The following is an 18,967-nucleotide window of genomic DNA, read 5'->3' as shown; positions in this document are numbered from 1 at the left end:
CAAAGCCAGAAAGTTTTAGATAACACTTCAGTCGATCATTTAAGACCGATTTTAGCGTCACCTATGTTAAGCTACGCCAAATGGCCAAGAGCCATAAATAAATAATGATAAATAAATAGTAGATAGGTAGGTAGCTTTTAGCTAATATGAAATGAAAAGGTTCAAAACATTAGATAGGTAGAGCATATAGCTCAAAAAGTTTTTAGAAAATTGGTTAAATTCATGAAATCATTAAATTACATTCAGATAATTAAGAGAAGAGACAAAATTGATCAGGTTTGATTATAAAAAAGATAAAATAAATAGGAAATGTGGTTTCATTAACTTTTACTTGGTAAATGAGAAAGACAAAGTTAACTAGGTACTTGGTTATAATAATTATTTACAAAAATAAAGGATTGCAAATTAGCAAAATTAAGGCTCACGAGGCTGAGTGGGCCCCGCAACAGCCAGTCACGGAATCAATTATCTGCATGATACAAATTTCTTGACCCCGCCGGGAATCGAATTCGGGTCTCCCGCGTGCAAGGCGAGCGCAGTGACCACTACGCCATGGGAGCTCTAACCTACAAAGATATCTGGTACTACCGTAACCGACAGTCATCCATGTCGTGGAATTCGCTCGGGCAGTATCGTTTGCGGGCTCTGTGTGGCTGTGTGTCTCGAAGTTTAAAGGCAGGAAAAAATATCAATAGCGAAGGTTGAGTGCGAAGGGCATCCCACTCGGAAAATTTTGTTTAGCCAAAACCAGTTTGCCTCAAAGCGATCACTCTAAAGCTGATTGAGAGGCAGACGACAAACGCCGACCCCATCTGAACATGGGAAAAGGCGAAGAAGAAGAAGACGAAGAAGAAGAAGAAGAAGAAGAAGAAGAAGAAGAAGAAGAAGAAGAAGAAGAAGAAGAATTGTTTCTTAAAAATTATATTGATCCCAAGGGCCTGGTAAACCTAAACCCAATCTACTCGACCTCGTATACTTATGACAACCCCATCTGAACATGGGAAAAGGCGAAGAAGAAGAAGAAGAAGAAGAAGAAGAAGAAGAAGAAGAAGAAGAAGAAGAAGAAGAAGAATTGTTTCTTAAAAATTAAATTGATCCCAAGGGCCTGGTAAACCTAAACCCAATCTACTACTCGTATTCTTATGACAGTAAAATTTCCAACTTACTTCTTCCGTTCGTTAAGGTCGGAATTACGGAACAAACAGTCAGCTATAAGGAGAGTGTCGATGGCTTGTGATTCGTTGGCGGCAGAGACATGTCGGTAGCCGTAGAATGCACGACTTGGATCTGAAGATAGGATGGAGTAGAATAGATCCAAAACTTTCACCTCACCTGGTGTGTGTGTGGGCGGGGGAGGGGGAATAGAATAAAAAATAAGTTTCAAGAAAACATCTCATAAGCATAACTGATTGTCACAAATGCCGTTCTCCGCTTAATACATTAAACTAAATTTAATGACTTGTCTTAAACTTGAACCACCAACCTCCAGATTCAAAGGTGGTAACCACTTCACCACTGATTGCGGTTGGTAAACTCTAAGTTATCTAAGTATTAGAAAGAAATATTGGGGGGGGGAAGGTTGAAAGAAGTAAGACAGGATAGGAGAAATACATTCCTTCCAGAAACGATCCTTATCTATTAAGGACAAGAACGCCCTGGGTGGAAATCGAACCCGCAACCTAGCGGTTATAAGACAGACACCCTACCCTCCATGCTTACTAGGGTAGCAATTTAATCGGTTTGAATTGGATAATAACAATGGTATTCACGGCCAAGGTAGATACTTACGGCCAAGGAAAATATCTCAAGGAAATAAATAATAAACTTACCCAAAGCTTTCGTATCTTGCATTTTACTCGTCACTGTGGGGTCGGCAAGAATTTCTTTCAATGAGTGTTTGAATGCACTGGACGAGTGTACTAATAGAAATTTACTTTTGTTCTCTAGCAAGACTTTGTTGTCCATCTTCACAGCCTCCTAAAACATAGACATGGGAAATTGGTTTTGAATAACTGTGTTTACTACGGTCTTACAAAAAAAAAAAAAAAAAAAAAAAAAAAAAAAGACCTTCCTATGTATCCAAAAAAAACCTTAAATCCTAGACATTTTTTTTCTTCTTCTTCTTCTTCTTCCTCATTCTTCTTATAGGTAGGAAACTAACAGCTAAGGTTTTCGATCCCAAAAACGAAGAGAAAGGGAAGACAGAATATTCAAAAGGCCAGGCAGACATCCAACAGGAGTGAATAAAAGGAAAGGTACGAACTTATATGTTTAAGATAAAGTCCACCCCACGTACAGGGGAATGAACCCACAACCTAGAGCGCTTACAAGGCAGGCGTGGGACATGCTACCCTCAAAGCTAACTAGAAACTGGATTTTCAGTGAACGAGAATAAGTATTGGAACTAAGATGCTTATCACATAGTGAGCAGATGAACTTTGCTTGTTGGGAAGTAGCCCGAAATACCTGAAGCGACATATACTCAAAGAATTTTATCCTTGACAAGCAGGACTAGCGAGCCAGGAAACACTTGACTATATCAAAGTTCACATGTCGGAGTATACTTGCATTACATTGGTCGTAGAATCGAACTAGAGCTTCTCATGTTCTTTACATCACCTGCCGGGATAGAGACAGGGATAAAGTTTGTAGAGCTGGAACATGAAATGACAGGTTTTCAGGAGACGCCTGGTTTGCTAGATTCTAAGGGTATTCTAGAGCTGGACTAGCAATCGAAATTTTCCTAGAAATATATTAGCAGGATTAGGTACTCTCTGTATCATATACTGCATTGTACTATAGAGTCTTTCTAGAGATATAAGAAGTCTAGGAATATCAAGACTCTCCCTTGTAAATATCTTATCTTAAGCTCAGGACACGGAGAAAAAAAAAAAAAATCAAAAAAAAAAAAACAGTTATTGGACTTAAGAGCTCCTTCAGGAGATCCTTATTGTCTCTTAAACAAAAGTCAGAAAATACTTAAATAATAATAAAATCTGATAAAACCCTCACCTCTCCTTTTCCGAGGTATGTTGGTTTCAATTTTAGTCCTCACCAAACTCATACTGGCTGTGATGAGCATAATATTAGCCAGTCCTTCTTGCATCATAACAGCTGCTACATCAGCTGTTTTCTCTATGTTACATGCGACCTCTATTCGTTCTAATGCTATTGAGTCCCATTCAGGTTTACTGAGTTCAAATTTTCTGTTGAGTTCCAGATCCAATGTGTGATAGGCACCCATTTTGACGTATTGATTTTCTTGAATGTTCCTTCCTGGAATAGGGAAAAAATAATTTGACAGATCAGACAAACATAGAAAAAAAACTATAATGAATGCTGTGTTTGGAAGGGGCTACAGGAGCTGAATACAGAATGTAAGTTCAGTGTTTTTTTTTTTTTTTTCTTAACAGTTGCCACAGTTACCTTTCAACCTTAACACACAAGCTTGTGTATCAAAATCAATACTCTCGACACTGATTGTCAACATTGTCCGCACTCGACTACTCGTAGATGATCCTGTGTTACTTTCACTTTGTACTTTCCGAATAGTAGATGCCCGCACACTATCCCCTTCAGTGATAAGATTGTAGGCATGCCACATATCTTCTGATTCTTCGGGTACGAGAGCGCACAGTTACCTTTCAACCTTAACACACAAGCTTGTGTATCAAAATCAATACTCTCGACACTGATTGTCAACATTGTCCGCACTCGACTGCTTGTAGATGATCCTGTGTTACTTTCACTTTGTACTTTCCGAATGGTAGATGCCCGCACACTATCCCCTTCAGCGATAAGATTGTAGGCATGCCACATATCTTCTGATTCTTCGGGTACGAGAGCAACTACACCACTCTTATCCTTATCGTTGATGTTCTTGTGAACCAACTTCATGGCTGGTCGTTTTAGTTATCTGGAATCAAAAACACATAAATAAATTCTATATATACTTATGTACCCAATCACCCAATGGTCCAGTTTTTAGTGGGCACCATAGCCCAACCAATGAGTAAATCACAATTTTTGAACCCCAGCAGGGACTGAACCTGGGTCTTTAGCATGTAAAATGAGTGAACTGACCACTACAACACGGAAGCTGACCTTTAGCAGCTACATCATTCCAGGTTGACACTTACCTAGATAAAAGAATAATTCAACCTTTGATCTCAATGACAGAGTTGATTGGTGTTTTCAGGGAATTAAATTGTTCAGGCTTTCCATGTGTGTAGATAATTCCGTAGGCATTGATATTGGAAAATTAGAACTATAGCTATACAGGCAATACAGCTTGCACAATCCTTTTATCAACTTATCACATAAAAAAATATTTGGTATTTGGGAAATTTGGGTGAAATTTCAAAAAATTTTAAATTTGGCGCTTTAGAAATCATGGAGGTTTTGCACAAAAACCTCTTTGGTTTGATCTGGCAACAGCGCATGTGATAAAAAATCTGCGCGCGTAAATTTCAAATATTTCAAAAAATAAGGTTATAAGGTAGGGTGCAGGTGCAGGGTGTAGGTGAAAAAGTTTTTCATTTCGAAATCAAGTCACGCGACTTTGCGCCTACTACGCTTCCAATGTAAGGCGGACCTTTTTTATGAACGCCGTTTACTTAATTATTCAAGCTATGCAGTGTGTGACATCCAGGTGTATTAGTGGAGATGCCTACTTTTTTCTGGTACCATATCCTTAAACATAAGTAGATCCATCTTATTTCTGCCATAATTATTGTTCTATTCTATTTTATCCATACTGTTTTTATCCATATTCTATCTAATATATAAAAATGAATGTTTGTGTGTGTGTTCGAACTTTATGCCTGGCCAAACCGCTCATCCGATTGCTATGAAACTTTGTCAACCTATTGCTTGCACTCCCGTGAAGGTTATAGGCTATTTTCCGGTTCGTTTTTGTTAAGCTCCGCCGAGCAAGACCATTAAATGGATGAGTGACATGAACGGCCATGCCTTAAGGATTTACTAGCAGAAATCCGGAGCGAAGCGACGGGTTTCGGCTGGTTCTAATAAATTCTATTCTATTAATAAAATATTTCCTTTGTAGACTGTAGAGCTTGTAGACATCCGATCATGTTTAGCTTAATATGTACCTAGAGTTCTAGATTATTTAGGATCCCTATTTGAAATGTTAAACTTGACTGTACGAAGGTGAACAAGACATCTCCTCCAATATTCCTAGTTTCACACATTGCATACCTAAAAAATACGCGGCGCTCATACAAAAGTTAGAGGACCCTAGAAAAGTTTTTTACTTTTTTTTTTTTACTTGTGCAAACTTCAATCCTGTTTTCACACGATACGAGTCACTTGTGCAAACCGGCTTGCGCAAGTCAGTTCGTGAAAATGACTTGGGTGTGTAAACCCACTTTTAAATAAGTTAAAATTAGCTTATACGTAGTTAAATTTAAATAGCACAAAAAACCTTCAAAACAGGTTTTAAAAAAGGTTAAAATGCCTTTTAAAAACAGTAGTGGCCCTCCCAAAGTAAAAAAGGTACCTCGGCCGTTTTTTTCCATAATATTATACCTAACTACCTATGATCGTATTATACTGTGTGTTTACATTCAAGGTTTTTTCACGACTAAAAACCTCACGCTCCCCCCCCCTCTATTTCTGATTTTCATGCACTCCACCCTGATTTTGTGTAGTTCTGTCAAAATGCTCCGGGACATCATGTGAGTACACCCTGAATAATATTTGTCACCTTAGAATATTAGATAGAAAAACATCAATTAAATCAGCGGTTCCCAAACCACACGATACGATTCACTTGTGCAAACCGGCTTGCGCAAGTCAGTTCGTGAAAATGACTTGGGTGTGTAAACCCACTTTTAAATAAGTAGTAAAGTAGTTAAATAGCATAAAAAAAACCTTCAAAACAGGTTAAAAAAAAAAGGTTGAAATGCCTTTTAAAAACAGTAGTGGCCCTCCCAAAATAAAAAAGGTACCTACCTCTGCCGTTTTTTTTTATAATATTATAACTACCTATGATCGTATTATACTGTGTGTTTACATTCAAGGTTTTTTCACGACTAAAAACCTCACGCTCTCCCCCCTCTATTTCTGATTTTCATGCACTCCACCCTGATTTTGTGTAGTTCTGTCAAAATGCTCCGGGACATCATGTGAGTACACCCTGAATAATATTTGTCACCTTAGAATATTAGATAGAAAAACATCAATTAAATCAGCGGTTCCCAAACTTTTTTTTTCTACGTGGACCCTTTTTTTTTTATTTGTGAATTCTCTGCGGCAGTAAAGGGGGCGGCCCTTTACTGCATTTTATGTGATCTTCCCGGGGGTCTTGAAGTCCTTCACGGCCCCCAGTTTGGGAATCACTGAATGAAACAGTCAGTACGTACCTAGTAAGTATTTTATTAATGAATTTCACATACTTCACGAAAAAGGAAACCCGATTTCCAAGACAATCAGTCACTAGTTCTATGTCTTTGGATTTTTTAGCCCGTCCTTCCTTTATTATTACGATAGTAATAACAAAAGGTATAGTGGACGGGCTATTGTATTCGCTTCAGTGTCTGTCTGTCCCCATAGAAGGACCTATCCAAACCTGGTCGACCTATATATCAAGTTAAAGGTCTTTTTACCAGGAACACGAAAGTGGTGGTTCAAATTTTGTTTAATACAATGTCTGCATACTTTTTTTTTTAGATAAGGCACTTAGAATGATAGGTAGCTGTTTTAGTACGTGTTTAATTCTTGTGTTATTATTTCATGTCCGGCCCATTTCAATTTGAAAGGAAATGAAAGAAGCATGTAAGGTAAGTGGCAATGGATCAAATGGATCATTTTGTTAAGCACATAATTTACCTAGGTACCGTATACCACCTAAGGCCATGAGTTAATCTTAAACTCAGTTTATGTAAAACTCATTAGTTCAAAGAATTTTATGTTTGCTTTTCATTAAACTCATTTCACTTCTAGTGTGGCGCTCACAACAACACTCAACACAAATATAATCTTACATAGAAAACGCAGGTTCTCGTTTCTCCACAATTTCCATCTCTGAAGTATAAATAACACTTCCAATTCTTGGCTAGCACCTGAGAGCTATGTCTAACTGATGAGTTCAAATAAGAACGAAACGCGTCTCAGGCTGCTCTCAGGTGTTGGCTAAACTAGTACCACTAGGGTTCAATAAACAAAGTGTGCATATGTTCAACATAATCGCATTGTAAAATCTGTTATTTTCTTGTAGACCGTTTATACGACCCAAGCTGGGAAAACTTCACGAAGCTTCATGTACGGTAAGTTTAACCCTTGTGTGCCGAGTAGAGATAAGTTAACCCTTTGTAGATAACACCAACACCTTTCAAAAAAAAAAAAAAAAAAATGCTCTGATTTATTCATCCAAAATATTTTGAATTGAAGATTAGCAAGATATTGATCAGGTACCCACAGAGGGAGGGTGAAAAGGAGAAATAAATCTAGTTAAAAATACTCTCAGCTAATTCCATTGGAGACAAACCATGAGGGAGATATGGTGAAAAAATGTTCATTGGGTATATTTCTATTTCTTATTGTCATCAACTCTTTTATTACAGGATGCATTCATCAAAATATCCCGGACGGAAGGCATCCTGTCTCTGTGGAGTGGCCTAGCTCCCACTCTCCTCCTTGCGTTGCCTGCCACCATAGCTTATTTTGTCACCTACGAACAGCTGCGGGTTAAATTGAAAGACCTGTTCAGTCCGTCACTCCATGAGCAGCCCTTTTGGATCCCACTAATATCGGGTAGTGTGGCCAGAATTGGGGCAGTTACCCTGGTCAGTCCTCTGGAGCTTGTGCGAACGAAGATGCAGTCAGAGAAAATGTCCTATTTTGGTAAGGAATAGTCAAACAGGAAAATGGAAAGAAATACTTACAACAAGAAAAATAAATAATACCTAGCCAAAAAAGAAATGTCCTGAGTTGAACTGGAGTCATCCTCTCAACTCTCAACCATGGAGCTTGTGCGAACGAAGATGCAGTCAGAGAAAATGTCCTATTTTGGTAAGGAATAGTCAAACAGGAAAATGGAAAGAAATACTTAGTCAACGAGAAAAATAAATAATAGCCAAAAAAGAAATGTCCTGAGTTGAACTGGAGTCATCCTCTCAACTCTCAACCTCACGAAACGTTGATTAACTGTAGTGATACATGGGGAACTGGAGCATTCAACCTTGGTGAAGTAATGGTCAAGACACTCGCTTGGTAAACAGGAGGGCATGGTTTGATCACAGCTGGTGCATGGAATGTTATCCTCATTTATTTGAGAAATTGACCACATAATGATTGAGCTTCAAGTTTTAGGTGGTAGAGAACGCCTCTGGTGTTAACCTCGCCTAGTGGTTACCTTTCACTCATCTAAACCCATCTTGTTTCTCCCCCCTCAGCTGTTCATCTACATGTTCGCCCCACTCTGTCATCACATCAAAGAGTCAGACCTACAGACACCACACTGGTAATTAAACGCAGTATGATGTACTTTTCAACAAGGAATTCAATGATGCTATTTTAAAAAAATCTGGTGTGAACATCACATGACTTTCCTTTCCTATTGAATGATGCTTATTTGAGTGTTCTTTTACCCTAACTTTTACAATATCTCTAACCATTTTGTCGCTATAGCTGAAAACTGCCAAAAAACGGTTGAAATCTGTCGACACAATGGTTAGAGATATTGTAAAAGTTAGGGTAAAAGAACACTCAAATAAGCATCATTCAATAGGATAAGGAAAGTCGTGTGATGTTCACACCAGATTTTTATACATGTGAATTGTGAATTGCATTCATACGTACATCTCTATATGGGTGGGAGAGTGGGTGAAAAGATGCCATAACACCCGGAAAACAGAGGAGGGAGGGAAAGGATAAGAGAGGGAGAGAGAGAAAAGGAGATAGAGGGGAGGGAGGGAAGGAGTAGAAAGAGGAGGTGGGTGAAAAAAGGATGCTGTGTAACACCCAGAATAGAAGAAAGAAGGAGGGGAGAGAAGCGGGAAGGTAGGGGAAGAGAAAAAGAAGTAGGTAGAAGGAGGAAAGAAGGGGAGGTGAATATGAAAGGAGGGGAAGGTAAGGGAAAAGAGAGAGGGAGGGGTAGGGACTCTCGAAATCTCTCTCTCTCGCTCTCTGTTTATCACACAGACCTACTTTCTCTCTCTTCTATCACGGTTTTCTTCTTTATTAACTTTTTTTAAAAGGTAGTTTTGTGTTGAATTATTTTTGTTCAATTTTTTCCAGGTTAAAATTCGAGATCATTTTTGTTATTTTTTTTCCCTGGTTTCTTTTTATGTTAAATTTTCTAGGTTTTAAACGAGGATCTTTGAGTTGTGTCGAATTATTTGTTGTGTCAAAAAAGTCGAAGTTTTAACTGAAGATTTTCGAGTGGTAGACAAAATTGGATAGAATTGTGTTTTATGTTGGTGTTAAAGGTATAGGTAGTGTTATTCATTGTTCAGCTGCTTTACTACATAACCGGTGAGAATTAGAATAGAATTACTCTTTGAAAGAGAGATAGCCAGCCTAGTTAGCTTGGTGGGTCGTGGGTTCGATTCCCGTCTGGGGCGGATTTTATCCGAAACAAATAACTGGTCGTCTGGAAACGGGTTACGATGTCAAGTAACATGATAAAGAATGATAGGTATGGTATGATAGGTATGTAGTGAAAACATAGTACATACCTATCATTCTTTACAAATAACTGGGTTTATACGCGACCTGGAAAAGTAATGGAATCGGAAAATGGGCCGAAACGTCTTCGATTTAAAGAAAAATAAATATCTTCAGGAGCTGGGAAATCCCGATAAGAATATACGAGATTAGTAAAGGATTCCATCCGTTTACAGTATGAAACTCTATTTCGTGTTAATATTTGGTCCGGGTGGCGCTTCGAACTCTTGACTTTCGCGCGCCTCCCGGTACGCTTGATCAATAGTAGAAATTCTTAAGGTATGTCCACACATAGTCACCCGGCCATCGATCGATGTCGAGTGTCGACTGACTCGTCCATACTGCCTTGAAAATATAAATTTTCCTCGTCGATCGACGGCCGGTCGACTATATGTGTGGACACACCTTGACCTGTTTAGACTGCGTGAGTAAAGGGACTTTTCAGTCTCATTCTGACAGTATAAAGAGTTACCACTCCAATGCAAAACTGTAGAAACAATATCCTATCTCACCTCGTCCGAGCTCATCTCAGCCCTGTACATAAACACAGCCTCCATCACGTTAAGTAAAGAAAAAATCCCAGAGAGCAAAAAAATCCCACACAACAAAGAAAAAATTCCACTGCTGATGAAATATCCCCCTTGTGACTATGAGAAGGGAATTTACCACACGTCCCCCTTCTATTACCTCTTCTCTATACCGTCCATAACGGTAAGTCGTGAAAAAGTCCCTCTCCGGATGTAAAAATCCCGTACAGCAATGAAAAAAACTTTCCTACTTCCCGATTTCTCTTCTCTCTCATCAAATCTTTCTTCTCCAGAACTGTGTAGGGACATACCAAGTAGAAGAACTGAAGGTTGGGCTCACCAAAACCGAATTTTTCAAAACCATCCTCCGTCATTCGCAGTAGGATGATTATTTTTTACGGCCCTATGTGTCCTCACACTCTTTAAGTATTGACCCTATATTTGAGCTATTGTCTTGGTGAATCCGGCCTAAACCCATCTTCTTTCCCCGCTCAGCTGTTCATCTACATGTTCGCCCCGCTCTGTCACCACATCAAAGAGTCAGACCTACAGACGTTCCGTCTAGAGAACGGGCTGAAGATATGGCAAGCCTTGTGGGACTACAGGCACCCTGAGGCCCCTTGCTTTACCGCCCCGTGTAAGCCCAAACCCAAGGTGGTTTGGTCCAAGATACTCAAAGCCCCTCATCATCACTCCCAGTTTGGAGATATTTTCCTTGGCCGTAAGTACTTACTTTATGACATTGTTATCCAATCTAACTAAACTGATCCAATTTAAAGCGATTATCTAACTAAACTGATCCAATTTAAAACAGCCTGTTTAGCTTGGAGGGAAGGGCGTCTGCCTTGTAGGCGCTAGGTCGCGTTTTCGATTCCCGCCCGGGTGAATTTTATCCTTAGCAGATAAGGTTCGTTCTCGGAGCCTACAGACGTTCCGTCTAGAGAACGGGCTGAAGATATGGCAAGCCTTGTGGGACTACAGGCACCCTGAGGCCCCTTGCTTTACCGCCCCGTGTAAGCCCAAACCCAAGGTGGTTTGGTCCAAGATACTCAAAGCCCCTCATCATCACTCCCAGTTTGGAGATATTTTCCTTGGCCGTAAGTACCTACTTACTTTATGACATTGTTATCCAATCTAACGAAACTGATCCAATTTAAAGAGATTGTCTAACAAAACTGATCCAATTTAAAGAGATTGTCTAACTAAACTGATCCAATTTAAAGCGATTATCTAACTAAACTGATCCAATTTAAAACAGCCTGTTTAGCTTGAAGGGAAGGACGTCTGCCTTGTAAGCGTTAGGTCGCTTTTTCGATTCCCGCCCGGGTGAATTTTATCCTAAGCAGATAAGGTTCGTTCTCGGAACGGCTGGCTTTCTCCTCTTCTCCTTCTTTCTTCACTTTCGGGACGATAATAAGACCTTCGCAGTTACAGTTCTCTCAAAAAAGTCCGCTCCACGGCTTAGGTGTAGGGGCGAACAGCCCTAGAAGATGGGATAAGCTTCTACGTTCCCTTTGTATCGGCGATATACAAAACTAAAAATAAGGAAAAAATTGTACACCTCTCTTCACTCGACACTTCATTTCTATTTTCTCTTCCTTCATGCTCTCAGGCAAACACTCAGACGGGCACGAGGGGTTCGCAGGTCCGAGCAGCCCCCCCAGCCAGTCCTATTACGACCCTTGCTCCAGTGGGGCCGGGACAGGGGCTAAACCCTCGCCCAGTGAAGAAGACGGGAACTGGCCCATATCCTCGCCTAAGGATTTGAATTTCCCTGAAACCATCCCTGAAGAGAGCTCTAGTGTTGAGGAGGAACATGTGGTAAGTTGACGGGAGAAAATTTCTTGGCGTTTATTTTTTACAAAAGTGGTGTTTTTGGGGGATATCATTATTTTTTGTATAATAATTAGTACCTATTATTATCGCCTAAGGATTTGAATTTCCCTGAAGAGAGCTCTAGTGTTGAGGAGGAACATGTGGTGAGAGAAGAATTTCTTGGCGTTTAATTTCTACAAAAGTGGTGTTTTTGGGGGATATCACAATTTTAGTGATATAATAAATTGGTACCTATTATGTTAGTTTTAAGCCCTTATTGCAAAAATAACGTTGTTATGAATTATAAAGAAACATTTGTAAAATCATGTCCACTAGGAAATGCCGGGTTTTCAACTCTCTCTCGAAAAAAAAATAATAATAATCGATAAACTAACGAACAGGCAAAAACCAATAAACAAACAAACAAACAAACAAACAAACAAACAAAAACAAATTTCTGATTTCAGATGATCTACAGACTTCCGTCCGTTTCGGAAAATGACAAACCTAACCGCATCTACACGGTAAGTACAATACAGAAAGTGCCGGGTTCGAATCCTAGGATCAATCAAAAATTTCCTCTTGTATTCCGATATTTCCGATTGCAAATATGTTTGAACGGGTTACTTTTTTCTCTTCTTTCTCTTTATTTTCATTTTTTACTTTCCTTATCCTACAGGAAGGAAAGTAATGTAATCGGGTCAAATTTTCGATGGTCGGTTTTTAGTGCCAAAACACGTTTTTACTTTCCTTATCCTATAGGAAGGAAAGTAATGTAATCGGGTCAAATTTTCGTTCGACGAAAGTAATGTAATCGGGTCAAATTTTCGAAATCAGTTTTTAGCGCCAAAACACGTTTTGAGGTCCCTAGAGCCTGAATCCAAAGTTTCAGCCATTGGTCCGTGTGTGTGTCTGTCTGTCCTTCTGTCTGTAAACAAAAAATCTCGAGAACGATAAGAGCTAGAGACTTGAAATTTTTTTGGCGGTTTTCAGCTATACTGACTAAACGGTTTGAGATATTGTAAAAGTTACTATAGAACGTAAAAAAAAGGCATCATTCAATAGGATAAGGAAAGTCGTGTGATGCTTTACAGACTTCCGTCCGTTTCGGAAAATGACAAACCTAACCGCATCTACACGGTAAGTACAATACAGAAAGTGCCGGGTTCGAATCCTAAGATCAATCGAAAATTTCCTCTTGTATTCCGATATTTCCGATTGCAAATAATATTTTATGTTTGAACGGGTTACTTTTTTCTCTTCTTTCTCTTTATTTTCATTTTTACTTTCCTTATCCTATAGAAAGGAAAGTAATGTAATCGGGTCAAATTTTCGATGGTCAGTTTTTAGCGCCAAAACACGTTTTGAGGTCCCTAGCCCTAGAGCCTAAATACAAAGTTTCAGCCATTGGTCCGTGTGTCTGTCTGTCTGTAAACAAAATATCTCGAGAACGATAAGAGCTAGAGACTTGAAATTTGGCATGCAGCTGTCAAATATGACAAGGATACGACACAAAACTTTTGGTTAAGATCGGTGCAACGCTTGGCGGCATGTCGGCCGCTTTTTGGCGGTTTTCGGTGTAATTCAGTAATATCTCGGGAACGGTATGAGCTAGAGACTTGAAGTTTGGTATGTAGTTCACAAATGTGACAAGGATGCAACACAAAACGCTTGGTTGAGATAGGTGCTGCGGTTGGCGCTATTTTGACCGCTTTTGAGAGATTTCGACCGTTTTTTGGCGGTTTTCAGCTATACCGACTAAACGGCTAGAGATATTGTAAAAGTTAGGCTAAAAGAACACTCAAATAAGCCTCATTCAATAGGATGAGGAAAGTCGTGTGATGTTCACACCAGATTTTTTTTTTTTTTTTATGTGTACGCATTGGTTCTAGGCTCATCCTAACAGTATCTTTCGCATGACGGTGGAAAAAGAAGATGGATATCCCCCCTACACCAGATTTTTTTTATGTATTCGCATTGGTTCTAGGCTCATCCTAACAGTATCTTTCGCATGACGGTGGAAAAAGAAGATGGATATCCCCCTATAACCAAGGCATCACTTACCATAGAACAAGTAGCATCCAACAGTAGTGATACCATCAAGTCTTTACCCCATCATGGGTAAGTCATTTTTTTTTTAAAGAGGTTTGACAGAGGGAACTGTAACTGCTATGGTCTTATCGTCCCGAAAATCGAAGAGAGAAGGAAGACAGGATAGGAGAAAGCCAGCCGTTCCGAGAACGAACATTATGATAAGAATAGAAATAGAATAGTAATAGGCTAATGGCTAAGTCAAATAGAATGGAAAAATAGGGTAGAATAGAATATTTGGAAGGGTGGAGAGATAAGGTTGAGGAAGACCTGAGAGAAAAGGGATGGAGAAGGGAGGAGGCATTAGGTAGGAGGGTATGAAGGGGTAGGATAAAGGAGGGATAACGCCGACCCCAAATTAAATGGGGAAAAGTGCAGAAAATTAGAAAAAGAGGTATGTAATAATAATAATAATAAGTGAAATTTTTCAGATCAGAAATTTCCATATGTAGAGCGAGAAAAAAGGAAAATAATGATAATTAAAAAGTAAATATGGAGATGATATTATCATTTTTGGATTCATTTATTTCTTTTATAAACCGTCCGAGTAGTACAGATGTTAAAACATCGAATTCATAACAACATAACCTAGAGAATTGCGGTTTAAATTTTAACAAGGATAAAATTAATAATAATTGAATCAGAGGAATATCAAACCAATTAATCTCATACTTCTGTCTTTATTTATTACATAGGTACGTACCTATACATAACATTAGTAGATAAACTTCTATAAAAGGTCTTCATGTTTATTTCCAAGTATTAAAAAAAAAAATCCTCTAGCTTCCTCTATACCAAGGGCGCTCAACCTTTTTTGAAGGTGGGCCTATTTGAAATTAAATAGTGTCGGATTATTAAAGGGATATTTTTCTTTTATTTAAATGTGTGATTATCAACTCGTGGTGTTAATGACTAAGGATTATAAGGATTGAACGCAGGATAGCGTGGTACCAGCATCATACTACTGGCGTTATTCATTACACCGTCACTACTGCTTACATTACTGTTAGAGCTTGGTAGCACACTCTGCTGACTTGAGTTGCCTTCCTCACTTTGATTCTGCCGTTGCCGTCCTTCGATGGCCAACAACTTCTGTCTCTTCTCTTCCATAAGACTATCGCGATGTTGATGAATATAATCATACACGTTGGGTAATCCCATGATAACACAGGCAGACAGGGCAGACCGGTAGATATTCATATCAGTCGCCTCATACCATTCATCTGTCTTCTCATCATAACATTCCACATGATAAATAGTAGTCACTCCATTAAATCCTCCGATAGCAAAGATCATGTCATCTATCACTTCGATAGCAAAGTTACTCCTAGGATTATACATGTCAGGTACTTGAGACCAAGTCTTGGTCACTGGGTTATACTTCTCACCATTGCACATGCGTGACATCCCATTAAACCCGCCTATCACATAGATACACTCATGATACGCTATACAAGAGACACCACTCCGCCTATGTCGCATGGGTTCTATCAGTGTCCACTGGTTACATTCTGGATCATACACTTCACACGAGTTCAGACAGTTGTGTCCATTGAATCCTCCAGTGATGTAGATCTTCCCTTGCAAGGTAGTAGCACTCGCATCACTACGTTCTACATTCATAGGTGCTATGAGTGACCACTGGTTCTCTGTGTAGTTATATTTCTCGACAGAGTTTTGCCTCCGCTGTCCGTTGTATCCTCCCATAGCATAGATAACGTCCTGATGTACTGCAGTACTCACATAGCAACGCTTGAAGTTCATCGGTGCGATCTCCTTCCATACCTTGGTGACAGCGTTGAAGCACCGGCAAGAGTTGTAGTATTCGTTTCCATCGAATCCACCGATGACGTAGATGTTATACCCGATGACAGCAGTCCCGTGGTACGCGCGCGGTCCCATGGGATCCACTTGGTCTATCTTGACCCACCTGTCAGCCCGTGTGTCATAGGTCTCTACAAAGTCAGTCGGACTACCACCAGACCAACCTCCTATAGCAAATAGTATCTCATGTGGGACCCGAGGCCGAGCGATCTCCGGTGTAGGGACTTCACCATCTATCTGAGCAATCAGTTCTAAATCATACAGGAACTTGAATGTTTCAATAATAATGGGGCGACACTCTGGTGTTGATTGTACATACGGATGATGCTTGACCTTTTCCCTGAAGAATTCTGTCTCTAGAAGACCGAGCCGAATGTTTTTCATGAGAGAAACAATATGTTTCTTTCTATTCTCAGGATCATAATCAATCCATCGTATGATGAGCTCCCAGACAGTTTCCTCAGATTTAACATTGAGTTCATCGGATGAAATGATCTCCTCAAGTTCTTGTTCAGATATAAACACAATCTCTTCACTCTCCCGAGCCACATCCACGAAGTTCCTTAGAATGTACTTGCGTGTCCACTCTTCTAACTTCTTACAGAAGTGATCTCTCGAGAACAGCAGGATCCCGAAACAGTTCCGCGGTGTTGTGAGTCGTTTGATAAAGTCACAGCATAGATCTTGTGCTTTACTCATACAGAAGAAGTCCGTAGCGAGGAGTAGGGAGGCGACATTGTCCTCTGTGATGTGAAGCTTCCTCTCAAAAAGTTTTTTTTCTTCAATTTTGTCCCTATGTTTCAATGTTGCCAATTCTCTTCCTTTTCAGGCCGTACACGATATTTCTCAGCGATCTCACATCTCGGCAACGCTGCGCGTTTCTGAGGTCGTTCTCAATGTACTGGAACTGATTATTGACATGGGGGTGCTTAGACTGCCCCCACGTGAGGATGTGTTCACGCCCAATGCAGAGGGGTCGCGGGCACCATCGCCCGCCTTTCTGGATACGGTCCTGTCCCGACCTATATCCATGGTGATCAACACTGTCATCCGGTAAGTCTAACAGTAGTTAGACTTACTTTATCATGGACACTCATTGCTATGTTGAAAGCCCAGAAAGAGACGAGTGTCCATGATAAAGTAGTGGGGCAACCTCTTTGTCAGCCATTACAATTCATAACTTTTTTACATATATATTTATTTTTTTCCATCTTTTTTTAACGTCAAAACCTTTGTTTGTATTTATTCTTGATGTTAATAAATGAGGCCTTTTTAAACTGTTATTAATGGGACTTTTCAGTCTTAGCCGACAGTATAAATAAGGTAAATTAAATTAAGAATTCAAAAAAGTCTAATTAATGTAACGACCGTTACAATGAACTCTCAAGAATAGGTATGTAAGATGAGACAGTAGTTCCAGAACAGACCAGTGGCTGTGGGACTATAAATACGGATCAGTGCAGTCAAACCCTAACTAGCCTGGCTAGCTGGAAGTTATAAAGGATTTATCATATCATAGGTGCTATGAGTGACCACTGGTTCTCTGTGTAGTTATATTTCTCGACAGAGTTTTGCCTCCGCTGTCCGTTGTATCCTCCCATAGCATAGATAACGTCCTGATGTACTGCAGTACTCACATAGCAACGCTTGAAGTTCATCGGTGCGATCTCCTTCCATACCTTGGTGACAGCGTTGAAGCACCGGCAAGAGTTGTAGTATTCGTTTCCATCGAATCCACCGATGACGTAGATGTTATAGGTTACATTCTGGATCATACACTTCACACGAGTTCAGACAGTTGTGTCCATTGAATCCTCCAGTGATGTAGATCTTCCCTTGCAAGGTGGTAGCACTCGCATCACTACGTTCGACATTCATAGGTGCTATGAGTGACCACTGGTTCTCTGTGTAGTTATATTTCTCGACAGAGTTTTGCCTCCGCTGTCCGTTGTATCCTCCCATTGCATAGATAACGTCCTGATGTACTGCAGTACTCACATAGCAACGCTTGAAGTTCATCGGTGCGATCTCCTTCCATACCTTGGTGACAGCGTTGAAGCACCGGCAAGAGTTGTAGTATTCGTTTCCATCGAATCCACCGATGACGTAGATGTTATACCCGATGACAGCAGTCCCGTGGTACGCGCGCGGTCCCATGGGATCCACTTGGTCTATCTTGACCCACCTGTCAGCCCGCGTGTCATAGGTCTCTACAAAGTCAGTCGGACTACCACCGGACCAGCCTCCTATAGCAAACAGTATCTCATGTGGGACCCGAGGCCGAGCGATCTCCGGTGTAGGGACTTCACCATCTATCTGAGCAATTAGTTCTAAATCATACAGGAACTTGAATGTTTCGATTTTCCCATGGTCCAATTTTGCCGATTTGCCATTAACGTAATCTCATTCCCAATTGTTAATTTTATTCCGAATCAAGTAAAAGACCTAGTAGCTAAAGACTCGATATTTGCAACAACAACAATCTCGCACCCTATTTCTTCTTCCGCAGGGTTCTATAGACTCACAACTCGACACGCTCAGTCAGCCAGGCGGCCGATGCAGTCAGAATTCCCGTCAGGCAAGTCTGACTCGCTCTCATACAGACTCTAACATCACCTACTCTTCATCCGAGTCTGAGGTTACCGAAGCTCCATCTTCCACGCCCTATATTACCAGGGATGGGGATTTAGATCTACGTGTAGTACTCATGGTAAGTCAATTACTTTATGTTTTTAAGTAATTCAGATTTCGGATGGCAAAAAAAATGAACATGCTTTTACGTAAATTCAAAGAAGTTCTTACGCGCATACTAACTTCAACTATCAAAATCAAAGATGCTTTCATGTGCATACCAACATCAACCTTCAACTATCAAAATCAAAGATGCTTTCTAGTAGGTAGTTACAGGCTTCAAAACTATCAGATTCAAAGTTATTTTTATATGCATACTAGTTTCAAAACAAACTCAAAAAGTTTTTTTTCTTCAATTTTGTCCCTATGTTTCAATGTTGCCAATTCTCTTC

At 39.9% G+C, this 18,967-nt stretch overlaps 2 protein-coding genes and 2 pseudogenes across 2 annotated transcripts; 1 reads left to right on the top strand and 3 right to left on the bottom strand.

The window, feature by feature from the left end:
• Positions 1 to 1,151: 1,151 nt before the first annotated feature.
• Positions 1,152 to 4,335, bottom strand: LOC103520172 (protein pelota-like). Its single transcript, XM_026831398.1, is given in 7 exon segments — positions 1,152 to 1,332; positions 1,830 to 2,028; positions 2,406 to 2,466; positions 2,574 to 2,619; positions 3,013 to 3,276; positions 3,642 to 3,916; positions 4,140 to 4,335. Coding segments are annotated over 6 exon segments (996 nt in total). The 5' UTR covers positions 3,898 to 3,916; positions 4,140 to 4,335; the 3' UTR covers positions 1,152 to 1,162.
• Positions 4,336 to 6,782: 2,447 nt separating this feature from the next.
• Positions 6,783 to 14,252, top strand: LOC113471921. Its single transcript, XM_026831397.1, has 7 exons — positions 6,783 to 6,800; positions 7,584 to 7,863; positions 8,415 to 8,482; positions 10,710 to 10,935; positions 11,827 to 12,035; positions 12,497 to 12,553; positions 14,017 to 14,252. The coding sequence occupies exons 1-7, from the start codon at positions 6,783 to 6,785 to the stop codon at positions 14,152 to 14,154; spliced, it is 996 nt and encodes a 331-aa protein (XP_026687198.1). The 3' UTR covers positions 14,155 to 14,252.
• Positions 14,253 to 14,971: 719 nt separating this feature from the next.
• On the bottom strand, positions 14,972 to 16,976 carry LOC103520171 (annotated as a pseudogene).
• Positions 16,977 to 17,696: 720 nt separating this feature from the next.
• On the bottom strand, positions 17,697 to 18,346 carry LOC103520170 (annotated as a pseudogene).
• Between the last annotated feature and the right edge of the window lie 621 nt (positions 18,347 to 18,967).

The sequence above is a fragment of the Diaphorina citri genome, unplaced genomic scaffold, assembly GCF_000475195.1.
Source record: "Diaphorina citri unplaced genomic scaffold, Diaci psyllid genome assembly version 1.1 scaffold3289, whole genome shotgun sequence".
NCBI classification, from domain to species: domain Eukaryota; kingdom Metazoa; phylum Arthropoda; class Insecta; order Hemiptera; family Psyllidae; genus Diaphorina; species Diaphorina citri.
Note: the sequence above shows the minus strand (reverse complement) of the source record. Positions and strands in the feature narration are given on the sequence as shown.

Excerpts from the sequence above, each read along its gene's own strand:
- LOC113471921 (XM_026831397.1), top strand. Across the intron at positions 10,936-11,826 it reads TGGAGATATTTTCCTTGGCC|GCAAACACTCAGACGGGCAC; the intron begins GTAAGTACTTAC and ends TCATGCTCTCAG. Across the intron at positions 12,554-14,016 it reads AACCTAACCGCATCTACACG|GCTCATCCTAACAGTATCTT; the intron begins GTAAGTACAATA and ends CATTGGTTCTAG.